The 24,475-nt window shown below is 39.8% G+C and overlaps 3 protein-coding genes across 3 annotated transcripts in view; 2 read left to right on the top strand and 1 right to left on the bottom strand.

Moving 5' to 3' along the window:
- The window catches only part of LOC120428101 (uncharacterized), a 581,627-nt gene that overhangs the window by 310,288 nt on the left and 246,864 nt on the right, over positions 1–24,475 (top strand). The gene's annotated exons all lie outside the window — the stretch shown is intronic.
- On the top strand, positions 3,829–4,996 carry LOC120428643 (brain protein I3). Its single transcript, XM_039593686.2, has 2 exons — positions 3,829–4,002; positions 4,098–4,996. Exons 1-2 carry the CDS (start codon positions 3,933–3,935, stop codon positions 4,490–4,492), a joined length of 465 nt encoding a protein of 154 aa, XP_039449620.1. The 5' UTR covers positions 3,829–3,932; the 3' UTR covers positions 4,493–4,996.
- On the bottom strand, positions 7,673–21,926 carry LOC120428296 (cysteine sulfinic acid decarboxylase). Its single transcript, XM_039593305.2, has 4 exons — positions 20,855–21,926; positions 11,483–11,639; positions 11,205–11,415; positions 7,673–8,628 (listed from the first exon to the last, which is right to left on the bottom strand). Exons 1-4 carry the CDS (start codon positions 21,575–21,577, stop codon positions 8,028–8,030), a joined length of 1,692 nt encoding a protein of 563 aa, XP_039449239.1. The 5' UTR covers positions 21,578–21,926; the 3' UTR covers positions 7,673–8,027.

Genomic DNA, 24,475 nt, shown 5'->3' with positions numbered 1-24,475 from the left:
AAAATACTCTAAATTTAAAAAGATCGTTCGTTGGATTAAAAGTTCGCGTTGGTGAATATTCGTAGAAAGTTCAAACTTTTTAATTTAAAAGTTAAAAAGTTGTTGATATTACCACGCATTTCTGGAACAAAATTGTTGTATAGGTAAAAAAAAATACTTTTAATATAAGAAAAAACTTTTTATGGCAAGAATAAATAACATTTTACATTACAGTGATGATTTTCGAAACATGTGATGGATTTTATTTCAATATTTTAATATTAAAACAGTATGTTTTCGATTTTTTTTTGTTGTATTTAACGGATCTGCTTATGGTTGGCCAACTTCCGCGTCCAAGCTGTACCGATTCTTTCGGTACGCCACCGGTCACGTTCGAAGGCCCCAGGCTGAGCAGGTTACGGATGGATGTTTCGTTGGGGAGCAACATCGCGGCCTTTATTTTGGATTGCGACAGCGATGTAGAGAACAGGGTGGTCTCGTTGCCGGCCATCATCAGGACAGGCTTGGAGGAGTTGGCCATTGGTTGTTGATTCGGGAAGGGAAGTCGACGTTTTCCGGCTAGGAAGTGAAGCACATGAACGGATAGTTCACGAACACTTCGTCCTCCTTCGAGAATGATACAGATATTGCCAACTCGCCGTCAAAGTTCATCCGGCCGAAGCTGCGCCGTTGCGAGATAAGCGTTTGCGGGCGGGAGTTGCTGAAAGAGTTTTAAAGTAAAATTGGTTAGACACTGAACACATTCTCAATACTCACCTATAACTTCTTCAGTATTCCAGGTAGATGTTTTTGATCAGGTTCGTCAAATCTCTGGAAGTAATCTGAGTACGACAGCTCCAGTACCTGCGGCTTTCGTACAGACGGTCCTTCCAGAACTAGTGCAAACTGTTCTTCCGGATGTTTAGGTAATACTCGTCCCGCAACGAGAAATGGACTGCAGACCCTCGGGACATCCCGCACTGTCCCGTCATCACTTCTGGCACATAATGCTGCTGATGGTCGTAAACCGCCGGCACCGAGTGCAACATCCGCGCTGACCAATTATGCCGCTTCTCGTCGTTTTCCTCTTCCGTTGGATCCTTCTCCTTTCGACTACCCACCCCGGGCCACCACCACCGAATACAACCGGTGCAAATCCACATCCCGACCTCCGATCTTCGGCAACCACATAAACGGTGTCCTACAAAAACAAACAAAATAATCTCAAACGACACCAAACACCCAAGCTTCATCTTACCCAATTCGGTCGTGAAACAGCTGCAGGTCCTGCAGGAAGCTGCAGCCATGGCTTTATCCTTTTGAAAACCAACTTTCCCCTAATCTCCAAACCTTGTTCCGCATCCGCACCCGAGCCCGCACCATCCTCTTTCGAAGGTTTCCGCATCCAAGTCCTGGCAGCGGCCGCGTTCGGTTTTGATAGTCTTTGTGGACCTCCACTCACTGGAATCACCAAAACGTTTGTTTACATTTTGGACTTAGGCGAACACGGTTACACGAGAACGACAAAATGAAAGAAATTTTACAGTCGAATTAAAAGTGAAAACTTTTAAATCAGTGAGCAATGAGATTTTCAAAAACTGTAGCAGTAAAAGTTTTCATTTTCAAAACAAGAAAAAAACTTTTAATGTAGCAAATTTTGACAACTTTTTAATTCTAAAGTAAGTTATTTTTGTCATTACCGTAATATTTTTTTGTGTGTGGTTATGAATTCGAAATATGCCAACGCATATAAAAGTTATGTACCGGGATAATAGCATGTATATTAGAGTGTAACAAAAATGACTTTTTGGCGGGCATTCAGGGGTTTGTTCCGGTGGGCATACTGAGCCCAAATCCCAAATATGAGCTTGATTGGACGTAACAGGAGCTGGCGCTCCGCCCTTCAATTTTAAATGGGATTTAACCCGTAAAAAAAGATTTTTTCAAAAATGTCAATTTTTGAGGCATTTTGGCCACTGAAGCGTTTACCAAAAACATCACTGGCGTGTAGGCCAGATCCTTGCGCATCTTTTGGTATATATATCATTGAAGTTTGGAGCATCCTGGAGCTCGGTACAGACCTTCAAAGTTTGGCATTTTTCCAAAAAACCGGCCCCGGCAAAAAAGATATGCGTCGCGTCTCGCGACGCCCGAGACGCCATTTGATTTTGCTGGGACCGATTTTTCGAAAAAATGCCAAACTTTGAAGGTCTGTACCGAGCTCCAGGATGCTCCAAACTTCAATGTTATATATACCAAAAGATGCGCAAGGATCTGGCCTACACGCCAGTGATGTTTTTGGTAAACGCTTCAGTGGCCAAAATGCCTCGAAAATTGACATTTTTGAAAAAATCTTTTTTTACGGGTTAAATCCCATTTAAAATTGAAGGGCGGAGCGCCAGCTCCTGTTACGTCCAATCAAGCTCATATTTGGGATTTGGGCTCAGTATGCCCACCGGAACAAACCCCTGAATGCCCGCCAAAAAGTCATTTTTGTTACATCCTAATGTATATGCAGTTTTCATGTTTTCCAAGTGAATTTTCATTTGATTCCCAAGAGTAGGGGAACTATACCCTTTCTCAGCCTATTTCTATTATCGGCCTATCAGCACTTAGACCATGAATTACAGCTTTTATAAAGTGTTTTTGACTGTTCCAAAGTGATGAATAGCTCAAATAGAAGTGGATGGTATGGATTTAATAGCGGAAAACGGCAAAAGTGATGAGGATTGGTCGAACGGCTTAGAGTGATTAAAATGGGTAAATTTCCCCTACTACTTGTAATAATTATTTGTTTATCATGATGTTGTTAAATTTCTCAATTTTGTGTACACTCAAACCCCGATGGTTTGACACCAACTGTTGTCAATCGAACGGGGTCACTTTTAGTTTGACACCCTTTTACACGGAGTTCACACACACTACCAAACGTTTGTTTTGATAGTGTGCGTGAGCGCCGTGTAAAAAGTGACAGTTCGTCCCTTTTTAGTTTGACTTTGACCAACCAACGGGGTACAAACTAAAAAAGTGTCAAACGAAAAAGTGACCAACCACCGGGGGTTGAGTGTATTAGAAAACATTAAAGGATTAGTTTTTTGTACATAAATTTTATTCAAGAATATCAATGTTTTTGATCACTTTTTTTTAATATTTGCCCAGTTGTGTCGCCTCAGAATCTGCCTTCTTGGCCGCCCCTGGTTCTGGAAACTTTCGTTAAGCGCACCCTTGTCCAGCGGTTTCAACTAGTCCTTCATCTGGCTTTAGATGTGACCATGTCTCCGTGTTCACGATCCGGTCCCTGTTGCCCTGTCCACATCGGATCGCATCTGCTGCTGCAGATGCCGGTACCTGCAATCCTCAGCCAAATCGATGGCAACTTTGGCTGTTTTCGTTACCCGGTCAGTTTCTCTTTCACCCGCTCGATCTCGATCCTCGTCCTTTTGCGCCGCTAAAATCACACCTTTTGCAGAACGTCTCCCGCGTCCAGCCGCAACGCGTTCTCAACTCTACTTGCAAGAGCAATATTTTTCATCAAACAGAATTCACGCTCGGTTATGTTCAAGATGCATATAAAATCTATGAGATTCTTATTCGAAATTATATGTGAAGCATATATGGTTCAATTTGATAGCTCATGGTTTTTATTGCGCTGCTTTAAGATTCAGTTATGTGCAGTTAGCATATGGAATCAATAATGATTTTAGTTTCAGTGTAGGTTCAAAACGTTAACCAATATTTAACTTTATTTTGAGTACTCTAAAATTACTCCTTTGTGTTGTTACGCCTGAATTTAAATATAAGTACCACCCTGTGCTGTCGCTGTCAACTTTTGTTTTTATTGTTGTTGCTCAGTTGCTGCGGAGAATCGTCGCGTAAAGTTTTTTTTTAATTTTTCCACAAAAGGGACGGTTCTAGTTTGCCCGTGTTCCACCCGGAAAAGGCTCCCAATCGAGATGGCAGACCCTCGAAACCCTCCGTCGTACGACGAAGTCATGTCCGAGAACCGCCAACCGATTCGCCAAGGTAATTTTTTACGACTTAATGAAATTTCACCACGTCCGGATGATGACTAATCGCTGCTTTGTTGTGTGTGATTCCCCCTCCCACTTTTCCTATAGACACTCCAGCGGTCGTGACCGTCGCTCCGTCCGCGCCGTACCCTCAGCAGCAGTATTACCCATATCCGAGTGCTTCCGCGCCGACGATGCAACCGTTGCCAAATTACGGTTCCATGCAGAGCAGCGGAGTGAAAGTTCCGCTCCAGCCGGGTGTTGTTGTGCCACTGGGTCAAGCAACAGGTGCCGGAGGTGGTCCAAGCACGACGGCGACCACGGTGGTCATTCCGCAGGAAATTATCGTCGTCGGTGGATGTCCGGTTTGCCGAATTGGGATGCTGGAGGACGATTTCACCTGCTGTGGAATATTCTGTGCGATCTTTTTCTTCCCCGTGGGCATCCTGTGCTGTCTGGCGATGAAGAACCGCCGGTGTTCAAACTGTGGGGCACAGTTTTAAGAAAAGACGCAAGGTGAGATGATCCATGATTTCCATCGAATCGCTGCTAGATCTGACGCAAATGATGAGCTACAATCATTGGAGAGTGGTGGCAAGGTAAGAGGGGGAATTTATTTACTGGAAATGATTTATTTTCCTTAAAAATAGGCATACGGTTAAGTACCCACAACTCGACGATAATTGGAAAATGTTCCTCGCAGAAATTTAAAAAGTCTGCCTCAAAATTTCTACGGATTACTTCACATTTACTAGTGTATGTAAAAAAATATTCAGTTTTTTATGATCGAGGAATAGGTCGGATTCCGTGTAAAAATTGCATTATATTGTTAAATTGGGATAAAACGGGCACCTGTGTATACTAGGAAGGTGCATTATGTGGTGTTAAAACGGCTATTAAAATGTTTTATTATAAATAAGCACCAAATAATCCATAGGAAAGAGCATTTTTTCAGCATAATACCAAATATAGTAATCAGACAAACTATGCTCTGATGTTGAAATTTTGCTCTATGTTTTAAACTTTTATTTTCCGAAACTCCTGAACACCTGAAGTTGTCAAAATGCACCCAAATTTGATTCCAATGAAAAGGTTAATTTTCTTCAAAAATAGTGGACAAGTTTTGTTCTATCATTTGTTTGTTTCAAAGATTTGGTCATTTAAAAACAGAGGTATTTTTGAAAAATAATAATAATAATAATAATCGCAAAGCTTTGAGGCGGTGCCAAAAAAGAACGGATGGATAAATTTCACTGAAATTTGGGTTTCTTGCATGTTTTGAAAGTATAAACAGCTCCTCCAAATTTACCAACACATTCAAACCACTAGGTGCAACAGAAGTTGGTTTGTTTGCTTCAGAAATCCGCTTACTCTTTCTCACAATAGTTGTTTATCATGCGACTTCTAGTTGGTTTATTTTAAATCAATTTTTTGAAAAATCTCAAAAAGTTTAATCTTTTAAATTTCAAAATAAATAAAAAAATATTTGAAAGCAAAAATTAAATATTTATATTTTTGAGTTTATATTTTTTTTATTTTAAAGGTTTGGAAAAATATTAAATTAAAATAATTAAAATGTAAAAGAAACTAAATTTTTAACAAAGTCATAATTGTTTGATTTTTGAACTACATTTTTCGAGTTTATAAATTTAAGATATTTTCCTATCGAGAAATCTCGAACGGGAGCCGAGAAAAATCATCTTACTGAGGAAAAGCTATAAAATAACTCAAAAAATGATCTTCTTTATTTGACGTCTCAGAATCGACTCAAGGAAGTAGGTATTAGACTACGACAAAAAAAAAAACAAACAAACTCGCAAACAAACAAACTTTTTGACAGTTTGGCAGTTTGCCTGCATTTGTTTGCGGAAACGTCAGCCTGCATAGGGGAAATTCTCGTATGTTTGGCAGGTTAAGCACTCGCTCCTAACTCCATCCAATTTGCTGATTTTAGCTATTTAAACAACTAATTTTGCAAAACTTTTGACAGAAACTTGCTTGCTCACTTCTTATTGAGCTATTTATCACTTGATTTTAGTTGAAAACGCTTTTAATTAGCTTTAATTGAATGTCAAAGTTCTGACCTGCCAACATTAGAGGCACGCTGGAATTAGATGCTGTTCCCCTACGTTTGGCTTTTTTTTACGAGTTAGTCGCAAACTAGTTTGTAAGTTTGGCAAACTGTCAAACACAAAAAAGGGCGAGTTTTTTTTTGCTTGTTTGCCATAGTCTAATGCCTCCTTGAGCAAATATTTGTGTGCGTAGGGATTTTTTTTTCTTTTTTCATAAAATTATTTTTATTGAGTCCTTTTCGGTGCTGGGACCTGGTTAGGACCGAGTCGGCTTTTGTTATTACATTTTACTTAAAGCTAAGAGTGTGTGTAGGGATGTTAATCAAACAAATGTCTCTCGATTATCTTCAGACTGGCTAAACGGATTTTGACCGTTTTTCTCATTGGATGCGTGTTGGGGTCCCATAAGTCACTATCGGTATATATATCATGATGTCTAGTTAAGTACTTCAAAAGTTATGCTAAAAAACGATTTAGACTCCGGAAGATTGTAAAAAGGACGTTTTTTGGAAGAAACCCGTCTTGTTATATATTATTTATTTTTTTGAAAGACCTTTCCAACGAGACCGAAAGATTGAAGATTTGATAATCCCATCAAAAGTTATGAGCACTTAAGTGATATTTTAGTACTTTTTAGATGCCGTATCTAAGAAATTTCGATGAAAACGTTTTCCAGATCTAGCTTGCGACCCTTCGTCAGAGACGCATCGAGCTCTATAAGTAGCAAATACTATTTTTTTCTTTTTTTTTTCAGACAAGGTAATCAGTGAAGAGTGTTTAGCTCTAAATGCTCTCTATGGCAATTTGCCACTTTATTACCTGTATTCTAAATATTTTTTTATTTTTCAAGACCCGAAGATAGAGCTTTGGTTTCTTCGAGAGAGTTTCATTTTTGGCAGTTGAGTAACTTTGTCGAAAACAAAGTTATTCTATACCTTGTATCTTAGAAAATAAATAGTTTTTACTTGTTTTGCACAACTGAAATCAATAAAATTGTAATGACGTCTGAGGGAATAATATAGAATCTTTTGGTACCAGCAACTTTCTAGAACATGTCAACATTCTAAATCTTATCGTTTTTGAGATATATGCAATTCAATATTATTTTTCCCCATACAGAGCTGGCTATGTTCGCTGCATACAGAGCAGGTAAGGAGTTTTTATTGAGCCCATAGAGCTCGATGCGTCTCTGCCCTTCGTTGGATAGGTAATCAAAAGATCTTTTATTATAGTGTGTAAAGTGAAAAGACAATTTTGTAAATTCCTAATACAGTCCAGACTCGATTATCCGAAGTTTCGATTATCCGAAGTTCGATTACCCGAAGATTTGTATGAGACTTCGGATAATCGAATCTCGAACATTTTTTTTTCGTTTTTTTTTTTATCTTTAAACGGTAACGCCACCTCCCTATGGCACAAAATAGCTTCTAAGGACATCATAGGGAAGGACCCCACCCCAGTTTGCGACAAATTGGTGAAGTTGGCCAACATAAACATTTGGTAGTGTATTCGAGCTCTGTTTAATGAAGGTGTCGACCTAAAAATAGATCCCGATGATGGTTAGACAACTTTTAACACAGGGAGCAATGATATCAAATTAAATTCAAACCATTTGAAAAGTTTCAAAACTCGATTTTATTTATCCTTCTTTGTACATGCTTACAAGTGACCATCCTATGATACGCCATCCACGCATCATTGCTTCAGTGCACTCTATCCAGTATAACTTAGCGCTTACAAGTAATTAGTTATGCGTAATTATAAGGGGGAAATAGTCTTTCCATATTTGCCAGGCACCCAAAAGTTGCCCGCAGCTTTCCGCATCACGCGCGACAATGCATTATTCGATAAATACACCTTCTTCTCGTATCAATGGTTTCATTTATATAGTTATAAAGTTTTTAAAAAAATATATAAATTATTCGTAACTCAACAAAGTGTTTCGCGTTGGGGGGTGGGTCGGTTTCTACAAATCGCTAGCCAGCCGTTCGATTTCGTCGATGATGTAGTTCATGTCGGATTTGTCCAGGCCCGAGTTTTGCAGCACCAGCCGGAAGAAGTTGGGCTTGTCGTGGATGGGCTGGTAGGTGATCATCATCGATCCCTCGCGCATCATCCGCTCCTTGACCTTGGGGGCGACCTTGTGGAGTCGTTCGCCAAACTCGGCACTGTCCCGGGGAACCTGCCGCAGACCGGGCGGAACGTACCAGAAGCACACGTTGGTGCACTCGGGATTCTCGATGACCATCTCGAAGCCGGGCCGCGCCTTAATACTGTTGGTGAAAAATTCCGCATTCTCAAACACTTTGTCGATGTGCTGCTCGAAACCGGAAGTGCCCTTGGCGCGCCACATGAACCAGAACTTGAGGACGTCGGCGCGGCGGCCACACTGGATGTGCTTGTCGCCGGTGTCGTACTGGGTGTCGTAGAACTTGTCCTTCTGGAACAGGTAGGTCGCGTTGGTCGAGTGACACCCGGACAGGATGCCCTCGTGGCGGGTCAGGAAGGTCGAACACTGCTGGGGTGCGGCCAACAGCTTGTGGGGATTCCAGGTGACGGAATCCGCCCTAGAACGAGGGAGAGAGAGAGAGAGACGCAAATTAGAGAGTGGAATTCTACTTCTGAACGTTCGGGAAACTCCCCCACCTATAGTTGACAACCTTGGCCGTAACAGACAGGTATTGCCCTGACTCTAATTGCACACCTTGTAATTACGCGTGGATAATGACTTCTCCTTAAGGTCTTGCTCAAACTTTCACGTTGGAAATCACACTAAAAAGGTTGACTTGTGTTTTTTCCAAGTGATTCCCAACAATTCCTCACTGGGTACTTCTAATTACCCGACCCAAGCCAACCAAACCCGGTAGCGTTCTTGATCTTGATCTTCGCGCGCGCACACGGTGTGATAATTGCAACCCGACGACGCCGTTGACATTGACCAAGACCACCACCAGTGCGCGCGGGTATAGCGTGAAATGTGCCACATTAGCCGTGGTTAGCCGCCGCAATCGTGAGACTCTGTGTCTGTGCCAATGTCGGGGCCAAAGCCGGGCAAAACGGTGCCGCGGTTCGGTTGGTTTGATTTAATGGTTGGAGGTAATTAATGGCGGGGGCTCAGCGTGGTAATGGTATGCGGGATGACGAATCATGCATCGAGGGGGAGCAAAGTAGTGCAAGAAAGAACATTCTAAAGTATATATCAATTAGATATGGCACGTGTTTCAGGATAAGATAAACGGAAGGGTTAAATGCAAAATTAGTAATGAGAGCGCACACCCATGTTCAACTTGATCCTAGCACATACAGTACTATCCAGATTTTTAAACGAAGATGGCATAACGAATGGTGTACGCCCGAAATGTCAAAATCGCGCAGTGGTACCAACATTAGAAAAAAGTGAATCGAAACAAATGATCAATGCTCCGAATCGAAAAGGAAAAATGACGATTCGATCCGGTGCGCTCGAGAAAGTTAAGAATAAAAAAAAAACTCTGAAGCTATGGAATTTCCTAAGTTTATGGGACCTTTTCAAATAAAACTCTAGAAATCAATCGGAATCAAATTCTGAGCAATTCGATGCCAACATTTCAAAAAGTATCATGTACACACCATCCTTTTTGAGAAAAGCGCATTTAAATGTTTAGCATCCATTTTCAATTCCCATTTTAATATAAAAGCAAAATAAGATGTTCTAATGATAACAAACGATGAAAAACCTTGCTTTTATTGATACTTGATCATCCAAATTCAATAAAACATTATTTCCATAATTTTATTTGAGAAAATCAAACAAAACTTCTTTTGAAATCACCAACGTCTATATCACCCTGCTGTCATTGAGGAGGACGCTTTGTTATGATTCGTTTTTCTTCGCCGAATGTACATGGCGCTTTTTTCATGATGCTTTTTTTTTCGTCACGAGGTTCATGTGGTCTTTTGTTTGACAGGTTGACAGGGCTATATAAACAGGAACTGCTGATGGCAGAGATTTTGTTTATGTTACTTTATTTATAATCATGATTAAACAGACTTTACTGAAGTAACTTTTGCTCATTTTTGGTGGAGAGGTAGCTTATTAGGAGTACTTTCAGAATATGCAATAACCCAAAAAGTGTCAAAATGTACATGATGCCTTTTGAAATGTTACCGTCGAATTGTCTGTGTGTGTGTCTGATAATCTCCGGACTGGCAGAACCGATTCGGACCGTTTTGGTTTGAGCCCAAAACATTAAAGATGTGATAAACCTATCACAAAGTTTGAGCCAAATAAAAAAATAAACAAATCCATATCCGGTCTGGGTACAGAAATGCTCATATTGCAATGATTTGGATGAATGCACAAGTGACGAACTGTCCCAACTCATGCAAATTTTGGAGAAACCTCATTCCTATATCACATCTAGAGTTTTTTTTTTTTATAGGTCCTATGAACTTATGAAAGACAATAGTTTATAGAACCTTTAAAAAAAACTCCTGACATGTTCTTTTGAAAATAAAAAAAAATCTTCATTAAAAAAAAAAGCTGGTAATCTTTTGATTATGTTTGATGTCGTTGGTCTTACGAATCTTGATTGAATCGTCATTCCTGCATCAATTCAAGATCAGTTCTAGTTCATCGAAAACCGTCGTAAACATTCTAGGAAGTGCAGTTTCGCGGTGATCGTTAAAATTGCGACGTTTTTTTGCGCATATCAGTTGCCATTGCATCCTTGCTGCTGGTCGCGTTTATCTCGGCAAACATCACAGGTCTATGCCATTTATAATAATTGTACGTAACTTGAACCAGCGGCGCCAACCACTCGGTGAAGGGAATTGTTGTTGAATTTTTATGTGCGGACATTGGCTTGCGTTGTTCTACAGTTGATATGTTGGCATGTCTTAATTTTCGCTGTTGTTTATGGCTCACTCGGAAGCGCTCACACTGATGTATGGTTTTTGTTTCCTGGATCTAAAACCTGTTTTTGGCATTTTGTCTGGGATAGGGTGCTCAAAAACTGGTTCACACGATTCGTTCACCAGAAACAACAGTCTGTTGAACTCTTATCAGTTCATTCACGTGAGGGTTCGCAAAAAATGGGGGATTGGCTTTTCTCGTGAGCTATTATCCAGGAAATGGCAATTCTTTTAATTAATCACAACTTACCGCTCGACACCCTTCAGCAGCGTGCGGTACTTTTTGGACATCAGGGCACCGCCTCCCCAGGCCGCGTCCACGTGCATCCAAAGGTCGTACTTCTGGCACAGGTCGGCAATCTGCTCCAACGGGTCAAACGCTCCGATCACCGTGGTTCCTGCCGTTGCGGAGACCATGAATGGCAGCGCGCCTTCGGATTTGGCGCGCAAAATTTCAGCCTCTGTTCAAACAGGAGCAAGTTCAGTGTTAGAAAAAGCTTCAGCTTCAGCTTCGTATTGCAGTTTTACCTAGGTGATCCGGTTGGATCTTGCCGACGGCATCGGTCCGGATCGGGTAGACGTTGTCCGAGCCGATTCCCATGAATGAGGCCAGCTTCTTGATCGAGTAGTGGGCATCCTCCGATGTGAAAATTACCAGGCGCGGAAGGGAATGTAATCCTTTTGTCTATTGGAAACGTGTGAAACAAAGCAAAGAGAACGTTAGAAAAAAAATCTTCCAACTGTGAGAACAAAGAGGGCACAATTAGTAGTAATGGGTATTTGATTTGTTGAATGAAAATAATTGTTGGGTGGAAAATGGCACAAAAAAGTCAATGAATGAGCGGAGAGAGAGAAAAAAACGGAATTCGCACATTCGATTTCAATCAATACTGGTTTACAGCTATACCGCTGTAATTGCAGTGATGTTGCATGATTGAGCTCGTCAAGAGTGATTGTTGTGTCGATAGATCTTAATCTCGTTGCTCGTAACCAACCGGTGAGAACAAGTGAAACTGGATTTTTCAAGTTCGATTGTTTCGGTTCAAATGTGACACGAAAGATGAGCATTCATTCATAAGCTGATTACTACAACTACATCTGACTTGCGGGTAACTTCATTGAACTAAGATAACGGCTTACGTTATTAAGGCGAACTTTCACAGTTATATAATTTATTGTTACCTAATCTTAGTTTTTCTAAGACTGAAAAGATCGTTCTACAGTTTCCGAAACAGTGTAACTTCTTTGTTAGAACCAGCTGACTATTCGGAAATATTGGTCGGGATTGGAAACACACGGTGCAAAAGGATAACTTCCACGTCATCCGATCGGCCTGTCTCCTTTGAAGAACCTGACGATCGGGAAACCATCTGTCTGTGTCTTTTGAAGATTTTAGCTGAGCTTTTCGTCATATTCCCCTATATTGTTAAAATTATGAATTTAAAATCCCTCATCCTATACCCTTTAACACTTTCCCACACAGTGAAAAATATTACCTTATTATTAAGAAAAGAAAATTACACATTTTTTCTGACATAAAAGATGTACCCCTTCCCAGATGTAATAATACCATGATTTTTTTTACTGTGCCTTAGTCAATCCTATTTTCGCCAATTCCACTTCCTCCCTTAACATATAATTATTTGTCAAATTTACATTTAAACCGATTTGGATCGTTAAGGAGCGTCCGTGGCTGACTGGTTACGGTGTTCGCTTTGTAAGCGAATGGTCCTGGGTTCGATTCCCATCTGCTCCCAACGAGAAAGTATAGGAAATATAAATCTTGAAACTCTGAACAACCACGCTTACCCCTACACCACGGCTGCTATTTTTTTATAGTTAGGTCATTTCATTTACTTTTTTTTTAAATAAAATTTCCTGCTTTTGTTTTATGTTAATCTTCTTTCTTTTTTATGATCTTCAACCTTCAGTCATTATATTTTGGCTGGATTGGGACCTGAAAAAAAATCTCCAGCATTTTTTCGCTTATTTTTTTTGCTATTATTACTTTTTAAGTTGCAACAAATTTTGTTGAAATTTGTAATGTCCAAGCCGTATCTAGGGGTTGGAGCAGCTGGTGACCGCTAATGGCGCCATCCCTTAAAGAGTGCCGAAATCGATGATTGAACAATTTGTTTATGATATTAGAAAAATCTTATTAGGTATTTAAAACACCAAGGGTGTTTAGCACATTTAGCACAGCATATAAATAACCTGATAATTTGGCTATTATATTAAAGATAGTGTTTTATGCAGAACACTTCGAGCTCCAAAATAAACTGTTAGAATATTTCGACCGCAGTGTTTTTGAAAGAAAATATTAAATACCAAATAATTTATTTTTTTCTTATAAAGTGAGCAAAAATCACGAGTTGTTCAAGAGCTCGAGTAGTTACAGCTTTAAAGTTTGGACCACCGCAGATCAAACTTTATTTCAAACTTTATTTCAGACTTGAGAATTGTCCAACTATATGTTGTATTCATGTAACTTTATTTGCTGAATTTCAATCTGCACTCAGAATTGCCAAATTGTCATAATAATGATTTATGGACAGTTTCTTTTCAGTAATATACCAAAACCCGATAGTTGTCCAACAATCGGGGTCCATTTTTAGTTTGACACCCTTTTTACACGGCTATCGCACACACTGCTGAAGGATTGTTTTGGTAGTGTTTGTGAGATCTGTGTAGTGACAATTCTTCACTTTCAAACTAAAGTATCAAACGAAAAATTTACTAACGATCGAGGGTTGAGTGTATGATTAATTAGAACATTGAAATATAAAATTTTCGATGACATTTTTAGATTTCAAAATGAAGATTCAGTCATCCCACATATTCGAAACACCCACAAACTCGGAACACTTTTGCGATAATTTATCAATAGCAAGCCAAATGTATCTTTTCTTTCGACCCTACTATTTTTAGGACCTTCATTTGAACATTCTTGAATTTTTATATTTTTTTTAAATTAAATATGTCTTTATTGAACTTTCTTATAATAATTACATTTACATGCTCTTCATCTTTGTTTTATTTTTCGTTTTATTATCAACTGTTCACATTCGTTTATTTACTTCAAATTGTTTTACATTTTTGCATTGAATCGAATACATTTGGGTAAAAAAGAAAAAATCACTTTAAAAACTAATCCTAACTAAAACATAAAAAATGTAAATTTCACTGAAATATTCAAAATCATTAGGACGAGTAAACTACGAACTGTATTTTAAGATAAATCCTCCAAGCGTTCTTACTTGTTCCGCACGAGTTTTGCAACCACGCAGTGTTGTTGTCATCTCGATGAAAATGTTCAGAAGTTCTTGTGGTGAAAACAGGTCACTACTGCCTTCATCCGTTGATGCTGGTTGGTTTTCCCTCGGTTGCTGACTGAAGCCAGGAGGTGTTGTATTCTCTGCAACTTTTTGCCGCTGATTCAACGGCAATGGCTGCAGATTTGGAACCACTCGAACAGATCCCGCTCCAGGTGACGCCAAAGCAGGAAAATCTACGTCCGTGAAAGTTGGTGGTGTTTTGCGACGATTTGGTTGGTGCCTCGTCGTCGCTTGCTGCCGAATTTTTACAAACTCAGCACGTTTTGGGCAGCTTCGATTCTTGGTAGAATGTTCGCCGCCGCAATTGAAGCATTTCGCTTCGATGTTCTCGTTGATTGTTTCGCAAACTTGAGTTTTGTGCTCACCCCCGCAGGTTGCACAACGACTCTTGATGAAACAGTTCCTTCCACCATGTCCAAACTGCAAGCAGTTCGAACACTGCGTCACGTCACGGTGCACTGGACGATAACGTTCCCAAGTCACGATGATGTTGAAAATTGCCCGAACTGCCTTCAGCTCAGACGGCGTTGTCGATCCTTTCTCGAGATGAACCAGGTACAGTTGATCACGATACTTGATGTCCTTGTTGTGTCTCGTCATCTTGAAGACTTTGATCACGTTCAACTTAAGAGTTTTGAGCTCTTCTTTCAGCACACTCACATCCATGTCGTACAGGCCTCGGAGGACCTGTTTCATGGGGCGTTTACCTGGATCTTCATGGCTGTAGTATTCAATCTTTGTGTTGTTCAGGAAATCCCGAACGTAGTTGTAATCCTTTCTGGTAGGTAGCAGAATTTTTAGTCCATCAGCACACAAGCGAATGGAAGCTCGTAAAGCACCAGATTTGATAAACCCGGTCAGCCACTTTCGCACTGAATCCGATGACGATGTTTTCACAAAAATGGGTGGCAACTTTTCCCGTCGTTCAAATTCTTCCTTCTCGCTCACGTCCACAGAGAGGGTAGCGAACTGGTTTCCAGACGAATTTTGAGCGTCCTTGCTCAAACTGCCTGGCTTTGCAGGTAGTGCTTCGGCATTCTTTAGCTTCTTCAAATCTGCCGATCCTGCTGGTGAGGACCGCCTCTTTTTCTTGCCGTGAGGCATTTTTTGCACTTTTTAGCACTTTTTTGTGTGTGAGGGACGCACGTCTGACTCGCTTCTCTGCTGATCGCAGACTCATTTGAACATTCTCTTGCCATGTAACTAGTAAAAGTAGTTCTTTTTAAACAAAAAACTGCATTTCAAGACTATTTTATCCAGAGCAGCAAAACACATCCTCGATATTGCCTGTTCCATAATTGTGGGATGCTATTGTAACGAAGTTGACTTTATAGCTGTCGGCCACCATTGATAGTACCAACCACTAGTGTCTTCCTTTTTTTATCTACAAGGACTTCGCCGCCCTGGGCTCCTAAGTGTATGAAAGCATGGCACGGAGCGACGGCGCCGAATACCCATATTTATACAAAGAATTTTAGAGCGCCCGCCGCGGGATTCGAACCGGCGACCTCTGGATTGTGAGTCCAGTGCGCGGTCCAGTGCGCGGGATGTTATTGTGCCTCCCACATTTGTGGAACACCTCAAATTAACTGATATTTCCACAAACAAAGTTATCAGACCTTTTATAGATCGTTACTAAGCTTGAGTTTCGTTGGTTTCAGTGTGTGTAGTCATTATTTTGTTAAAAATATGTACTTCTGGAGAGTTTGTTTACATCCTTAAGAAAAAGGTTTTCCGAATTTGTGGATTTCAAGGGTCAATGTTTTTTCTATAAAAAACTTGAAATAAAACGTAAAAATGTACAGTATACATCAAGCGAAAGATCACAAGAAAAGCTATCACATGAAGGTAAAAGCAAATCATTATGTTTAATTATCGTTTTTCTATGTTTTTTTGAAGATTGGCCGATCTTTAAACGGTTCCGAATATGTGGGATGACAGTATCTCAAATAGTATTTGATATATTTAAAGCGTGCTAGATTCCCCCTTTCAAATGCAACCTAGTGCATTGAAATTGGCCTACGTTTTTTTTTCCAAATTCTAGAGTTTTGTTCAATCATACTCTGTTTCCAAGATAAAACTATGTTCAAACATGAGGTTTTTGGAAGAAAAAGTCTAAAATCGCAAAACTTTGGGGTGTCACCAAAAAAGAAGCATGTTTCGATAGTATAACCTTTGGATAATCGAAGCTTCTGATAAACGAGTCTGGACTGTACTTAAAATTCAAGATCACACCCCCAGCAATGCAACCGTTATACCGGAAGAACTCATTTCCATTCGGACTTTGTACGCTACACGGATGAGTAGTTTATTTTTACCGGATAGGAAGCCAAAAACCAGCCGGTTTTCTAACTGGTTCGATATCATATCTGTGAAACGGCACAAAAAAAAAACAACAAACTCATGCGGCTCTCAAGTGTTATTTAATGATGAGCTTGACATTGAGAATTGCCGAATCCACCGATCAACGGTATAAATCGAAAACATCAGACCGGTCGCGATCAATGACGCCGTCTGTCCGTTGGCGAAAACTGCACCGGCGTCTTCGTCCTCGTCCAAAAACAAGGAAGTGGGCACGTGGCACGAGCGATTTGGCGTTTGACTTGCTAATTTTGGCGGGGACCATGTCTAACGGTTCTAAAAAGGTCGAGTTGAGTGTCTTATCCGGATGATGAGGAAGGTGGCGATGGCCATCGGGCGGAGGCGATCAACCGAGACTGTTCTACAACAAAGCACATCGAGTTAAAGGGTGTTGCTAATCGCACAGCTAGTTCGACATTCTAAGCAGTACTTCCAGCTAAGGTGTTACGCCCCTCCTCAGGCCAGGGGGGGCGCGATAATGAATCAATCAACTTTTTTGTTCTACAACAATGTCTGTGCTTCACGAGGCAGGTACCTCCACAACTCATTGAAGGCTCGAAGCTCTCGGACATGCTAACAAATCGATCAATCCATCAATGCCCATTAATGACATAATTAAGCCGGTAGCGCGCTGAAAACTCGCGTGTCTCGTCTAATCAAACGCGCCCCCCCCCCTCTTACTACTACAGGCTACAGGTGTTCCGCGAATCATGTTTGAACTATAGTAGCAGCAACTTGTCGATTGACAGGCTCGTGCCCGCAACTGGTTGAACTTTTTATTGCCTTTAATCGATTCCGTTCGACACAAGATCAACGGGTAAGATTTGCATCTTACTTCTGTCTTTTTTTTGCACTATCAATACTAAAATTGGTGCTGACGCGTGCCGACTTCAACTTTCAGTTCATCGTAGTCGGGAAGTTATTATAGAATCTGTCGTTTTTTTAGGACACTGAATCAGTAATAGTTGACTTCACCGGAAATTAGACCTTGAATTAGTAAAGATTTACTAATTGTTCTCTCTAGAGGAGTTCACCCTGTAGTTCATTGCCCGATCCCGATCCCAATTATAGTCAGACTTTTACTTTGTTCAAGGCCCTCAATGCTTCTCACTTGAAATGGGGATTAGCTAATAAGCTGCTGAGTGTCTCCGTTTGTTGCTTGATATGAGAAAAAAAAACTCAACTACCATGCGTCTCCATTACATTCTAGTTTAGGGCTTATGACACACAAGGTAATTCGAGCGAATTCGAGAACTATAAACGCTATAAACACAATTGTTTTGCTTTCCCTACCTTACTGAGGAAAGGCTATAAAATCACTCGAAAAAAGAACTTCTTAATTTGACATCCTAGACCCACCTTTACGTATACATATCGACTCAAAATCAAATTCTGATAAATGTCTGTGCGTGTGTATCTCAGGACTGGCTGAACCGATTTGGATCGTTCTGGTCTCATTCGATCCGTCTTGGAGTCCCACAAGACCGTAGTTAATATTACGAAGTTTTGTAAAGTACTTAAAAAGTTATGCTAAAAAACTATGTTTACAAAAGTCCGGAAGAAAGTAAAAATGGTGGTTTTGTAGAAAACCGTCTTGTTATACATTTTTAGAAAAGTATTTAAAAGTTCTTCTAACGAGTCCAAAACATTCAAGATCTGACCCTATCAAAAGTTATAAGCACTTAAGAGCGAGTCCACGAGCAAAGCATACCCATCTCGCATCGACCTCACCAATCTGCCTGAAATTTTCAGGTGTTGTTTGTACATATAAAACTAGCATCTGGCCAAAATATGAGCACTCTAGGTCAACGGGAAGTGGGGCAAATCGGGACACAATGTTTAAAGGTTCAAAAACGTCAAAAATCTTAAAAAGGCTATAACTTTGGCAAAACTCAATTTAATTTCAAAATTCAAAATGCATCTGAAAGGGCTTAAAAAATGCAACAAAATGCAGGGTAGAGCATCCCAATTGGTTAAATCTAAAGGGAGTTATTGGCATTTTAGTGAAAAAATAGCATAATTTTCAAACTCAAATAAAAAAGTGTTCCATCCAGATATCAACTCGGTTCGACCTGCAGCTTGTAGGGGACATCTGGGACTACCATCTGAGACTGAGAACGCTTTGGGTAAGGCAGTTTAACATATTTAATAGACACTTTTACTTTTAGTGAATTTTTTGGTTGTAAATTTTTGCTCGGGGGACCCCTTAGATCAAATTTTCCGGTGATAATTTTGTCATATTCGTGTTCCTGAGACAATTTCACAATAGAAACATGCATAAAAATGTTTATTTTCATCCATTTTAACCCTTTAAAAAATGAAAGTTAAAAAAAATTAAGAAGCTGCTTTTTTTCTGGTGTCATCTAGTATCCTTGGAAACGAACTTGATTTTCAATAAATGTGAATCGAAGATTTTTTTTAACTTTCATTTTTTAAAGGGTTAAAATGGATGAAAATAAACATTTTTATGCATGTTTCTATTGTGAAATTGTCTCAGGAACACGAATATGACAAAATTATCACCGGAAAATTTGATCTAAGGGGTCCCCCGAGCAAAAATTTACAACCAAAAAATTCACTAAAAGTAAAAGTGTCTATTAAATATGTTAAACTGCCTTACCCAAAGCGTTCTCAGTCTCAGATGGTAGTCCCAGATGTCCCCTACAAGCTGCAGGTCGAACCGAGTTGATATCTGGATGGAACACTTTTTTATTTGAGTTTGAAAATTATGCTATTTTTTCACTAAAATGCCAATAACTCCCTTTAGATTTAACCAATTGGGATGCTCTACCCTGCATTTTGTTGCATTTTTTAAGCCCTTTCAGATGCATTTTGAATTTTGAAATTAAATTGAGTTTTGCCAAAGTTATAGCCTTTTTAAGATTTTTGACGTTTTTGAACCTTTAAACATTGTGTCCCGATTTGCCCCACTTCCCGTTGACCTAGAGTGCTCATATTTTGGCCAGATGCTAGTTTTATATGTACAAACAACACCTGAAAATTTAAGGCAGATTGGTGAGGTCCAAACGACATCCCATACAAAGGGGTATGCACTGTTCGTGGACTCGCTCTTAAGCGTTAGTTATACGCTTTTTAGAGACCGGATCTCAGATATTTTGATGAAAATGTTGTCCGGATCTATGCGACCCATTCTTGCATTCTTGGAAGATTGAAGATATGATAAAAGATTGATAAATGATGCAATTCTGATTCACTATATGAATTTAAGGAAGGCACCAACTACCTGAAGGTGGATTGAGATAGGTTTTTTTTTAACTAAAACTTTAGGACACATTTTTATCCCTAATTTCCTGCAAATGAACTCAATGCTTCTGTAAAAAAGATTATTCAAACAATTCTATGAAAAATATTTCCATCGGACTATCATACTTAAAACATCAAAATATCTTGAGTTTGTATTTTTGGTTAAACGTCAAATCGAAAGAGATTTGCATTACTTTACACAATGCTTCAAAATTACGGTATTGAAATACTAAGATAGTAATTAAAAAAAAGACAGGTGGCTCGATCTGCTTTAAATAAGTAATTTTTCTATGTTTCTATAAGATTTCAAACCAGACAAACGAAACTTGATCATAAATCAAGCAAGGTTTTATGAAAATGTAACAAGTCATAAAATAATATATTAAAACAATTTAAATCCATTTCAAGGAAAAACAGTAATAATAAATAAAGCAAGTTAGAAACTTTCAAATTCAATAAAAGTTTACAAATAGACAGTGCAACACACTAGACAAAGTTGCTAATTTGGCTTAAATTGTATTGTTAATCAACATTACCAACGCAATAATCAACATCTGTTCACCAAGGTCGCTCAAAAATATCCTCCCCCTCAAAAGGGATGCAACCCTTTAATAGCTCCTCTTTCGGTTTAAAATAGACGCGATTCCCTTTCGTGTGCCACTGCTAATTTAAGCAGACGAGAACTGAGATCAGATGGCACCCGCCAAAACTTTCGACGTCAACACTGTATAGTCTCGTCCCGACGAGACGGTTCAAAACAATTTCACTTTCAAGCGTGGCGCTCTTGCTTTTCACCACGTGCTGGCCGCTGTATTTCACAGATGGCATATTTGTTGCGCTCGAACCTTTCACCCACAATTACTTGCTTCTAGAACTTAGAACTAGTGTGTCCTAATCGTAATTGCACAATCCATTCTAAGCTTTCACTGGTGTGACTCACCTTGACATCTGGCATGTGCTTGAAGCGTGCGCAACTGATGGCGTACCCGTTGGCCATCGAACCGCCGGGACAGAAAATGCCATCGCCACTGCCGCCGGGGAAGCCAACGATGGTTCGCATCTCCTTCAGGACCACCTCCTCCATCAGTACAAACACAGGCGAAACTTCAAAAGTATACACGCTTGGGTTGAGGGCATCGGTAAGGCATTGTCCGGCGAACCCGTATACGTCTACGGAGGAAAATAGCTGGTTCATGAAGTACGGATGTCCAGTTTTGACCGAGTGGTCGATAGTGGCCCGGGCCAGCTCGAGCAGCTTCTCGTGCGAATCTGGTTCAGCCTTCAGGGAGAGATCGATTGAACGCTTCAGTTCCTCGGGATCAACCCAGTTGAGCACTTTGTTGCTGCGATCGGTCGCGTTGAAAATGGCATTGTTGAGCACTTCGGACAGGAAGTCCGTCAAGAACCGCTGGTGTTGCTCGCGGTTTGGCAAACTGGCGTACCGCTTGGCGTTGGGTTTCATCTTGTTCTGATCTTCGTCCTTGACTGTGGTGACCGGTTTCAGCGAGGGCTTCTTCAACGGTTTCGAGGACACCACGTTTCCGGTGGTGCAAAACAGCTGCACATCCTCGTCCTCGGACACCCCAGCGCTGTCCGATCCACTGGACAGGTTCGCATCCTCGATGACCTGCAGAGCGACGTCTAACATTCCGTTGGTAGGCATCTTGACACACTCGTTACACTGTCAGCTTCTTTTGCACTTTCTTAAACTTTCTTCCAGGACACAACACAACTGACCAAACTAGGACTTGAGATTTCAAATTTTGAGATAGCCTCCTTTACTGCTGCTGTAGCGAGCACTTCAATCAGTAACAGGAAGCACCTGAGAGAAAGAGAGCCAGGACGGCCTGTTGGTCTTGTTTGAAGTAATCACCTTTCAAACTAAACTGCCGACTGCATTGGGTCTGCTCTTATATATCAACTGGCGCGGGAACCCGACGACGTTCTATCGCGTTGCCGACGATGCAGCAGCACACTCGTTGTCGGTTTTATTCTACTGATCCATACGCCGACGATCAACGATCAGATCGAGAATGCCCGGCCAGACTTGTAGACGCGCGCGCTCAATCATCGCCGCCGCAGTGCAAATCAACCCTTTTTCGCGCGCGAGCGCGGTGAGAGTGCGAGAGCTGCACGGGAGAGGGAGAGCGAGAGAGGAATTTGAGCGATCGAGAGTGATCGCCGAATTTGAGCGGCTTGTTGGAAATGTTCTCTTTTTGATTCTGGTTGATTTTGGGGTTCTGCAATATAAAAATAAAAATTATTATTGAAAACGGATTTATTGATGATTTGATCACTATCATTATTATTGTGATATCTAATCTAATCTAACCCTATCGCAGCCAGACTTTCGAGGGCATCCTGGAGAATGCCTTAGGTTGATTGACGCCTAGCATCTTCTTGTCATTATCAACATTTGCAGTGCGCCATTGCATTAGAATGCATTGAAACATCACAAACGTCGAAGCGGCCAGGCCAACTGCGTAAAGTTAACCGCAAAGATGATTCGTTGAATTTGATTGAGTATGAACACGAATGTTCAAACAACAATAAAGTTCTGAATCTACAAGGGAGGAAGAAACGTGGGGATCCCCCGCTCACGTTCCTGTTTGTTTAGGCCATGCTAAGAAGTTTTGGTGCTCCGGGACCTTCTGGGATGGGACATTGTATTTCCAAAAATGCCCGGGACACTATTTGCCATGATTATAGCGCCACAACTCGCTGTCACTATCATTATTAGTGTGATATGATCTCTTTTTTAAAACGCACATACTGCCGTTCTACGCATAATTGTCCCATGTTCGAAAAAGTGCAACTGAGAAAAACGCGATTGAAATTTTTCAATCGCTTTCTGTGTTTCTACGCATAATTGTCCCGTGGGTTCCTATTCGCCCTATGTGTCCCTAATCGCCCCAGTTAGCAGTTTATCACTCTTTTTTGTGATACTCTTGCTAAACAACAGGTAAACACGACATAATGCTTCATAAAACTATTGATTCCGTATGAGAAAATACTTGGTGGGACAATTATGCGTAGAAGTTTGACGATGGGACAAACAGCCTTGATGTTGTTTTCAAAGGATTTCCGAACAAATTACCCGATTTTATGTGTTTTGCTTAAAGTATACGACACTCGTTGTCGGTTTTATTCTACCGCTAAACATAAAAATGTTAAAAAGTCAAAATCGTCCAAAAATGACATGGGACAATTATGCGTAGAACGGCAGCATAACTCTCTCAATTTATCACAAAACTATACACATTTTGCATGAGTTGAAAGCTTAACTGCCGTTCTACGCATAATTGCCCAATGTTCAAAAAAGTTCAACTCTAGAGTTTCTTTTAAAAAGGTCCTTTATACATGGGACAATTATGCGTAGAAGTGTAACGATGGGAAAGACTTGTTATTGTTTTTCATGGGTTCTTTGTTCTGAAAGTACTGTAAATATTTTATGGGTTTTTCGAAAAGCTAGTCGAAAAGTATACGTCAAACTGAACTTAAAAACGATTAAAAGTTAGAATCGTCCAAAAATTACATGTGAGAACGGCAGTTGGTTGATTGGTCACTTTTTCGTTTGACACTTTTTTAGTTTGTACCCCGTTGGTTGGTCAAAGTCACACTAAAAAGTGACGAACTGTCACTTTTTATACGGGACTGACACTTACTATTAAACCAAACTCTTGGTTGTAAGTGTGAGCTCTGTGCAAAGAGGGTGTCAAACTGAAAAGTGACCCCTTCATTTGACAACAATTGGTGTCAAACCATCGGGGTTTCAGTGTATCCCTTTTCTAAATTTCTGTTTTTGCTCACAAAATTTACTCCATAAAATTGTCGATCCAAAATTAATAGAATTTTCACTGCTTTTTGAAAAAATATTTTCAATGGTGGGCTTAGCTGGAAACTCATTTGAAAAAAATAGATACACATTTTTTCCAAAAAAAAGTACTATAACTTAAAACCTCTTTTTTATACCTTTTCTAAATAATGATTTTTGCTGTAATTAAACAAAAAATAAATTAAAATTTGTTGGTAAGATTCTAATTACAATTTAGATAAGCTTTTTAAAGAATAACAGAATTGGTGTTATTTCAATTAAAAAAAGATGTTAACCCCCGTGTTAACCCCCTTCCGCCAAAGTAAAATTTATGTTTTTTTAACGTTTGTAATTATCATGGTCAAATGAGATAAAATTTGTACCGCTAAATATTTCAAATAGCTTTGTGCAAGAAGGCTTACTTCAATTCGTTTAAAATCTAGTATTCAAGATTTTTTTTAAGAAAAGTTATTTGTCATGAAAAACAAAATTTTCGGCAAGGTTTTTTTTATTTCAATTTTATGTGTCAAACCACACTCTCTCAAGCTGGTCACAGAGGCAAGTTTAATAATAATTTTATGATGGTGGAGTATGGATTCATTTTACTCACTGTCCAAACTCCTTGATAAAAAAAATACTTCTCATCAAAAAATAATTGGTTTTTTTTTATTTTATGTACAAATGAGCTTATAAAATTAGAAAAATAAACATTTTCTTGTAGTTGTATGACTTTTCAAATGAAGCTGT

The sequence above is a fragment of the Culex pipiens genome, chromosome 2 (genome assembly GCF_016801865.2).
Source record: "Culex pipiens pallens isolate TS chromosome 2, TS_CPP_V2, whole genome shotgun sequence".
NCBI lineage: Eukaryota > Metazoa > Arthropoda > Insecta > Diptera > Culicidae > Culex > Culex pipiens.
Note: the sequence above shows the minus strand (reverse complement) of the source record. Positions and strands in the feature narration are given on the sequence as shown.

What these genes read in the sequence shown, in the direction of transcription:
- LOC120428296 (XM_039593305.2), bottom strand. Translation starts at nt 21,577, where the DNA reads ATGCCTACCAACGGAATGTTAGACGTCGCTCTGCAGGTCATCGAGGAT. An exon ending in AGCACATGCCAGATGTCAAG is followed by an intron (nt 11,640 to 20,854) that starts GTGAGTCACACC and finishes CGTTTCCAATAG; the next exon opens with ACAAAAGGATTACATTCCCT. An exon ending in CTGCTGAAGGGTGTCGAGCG is followed by an intron (nt 8,629 to 11,204) that starts GTAAGTTGTGAT and finishes CCCTCGTTCTAG; the next exon opens with GGCGGATTCCGTCACCTGGA.
- LOC120428643 (XM_039593686.2), top strand. Translation starts at nt 3,933, where the DNA reads ATGGCAGACCCTCGAAACCCTCCGTCGTACGACGAAGTCATGTCCGAG. An exon ending in CCGCCAACCGATTCGCCAAG is followed by an intron (nt 4,003 to 4,097) that starts GTAATTTTTTAC and finishes CTTTTCCTATAG; the next exon opens with ACACTCCAGCGGTCGTGACC.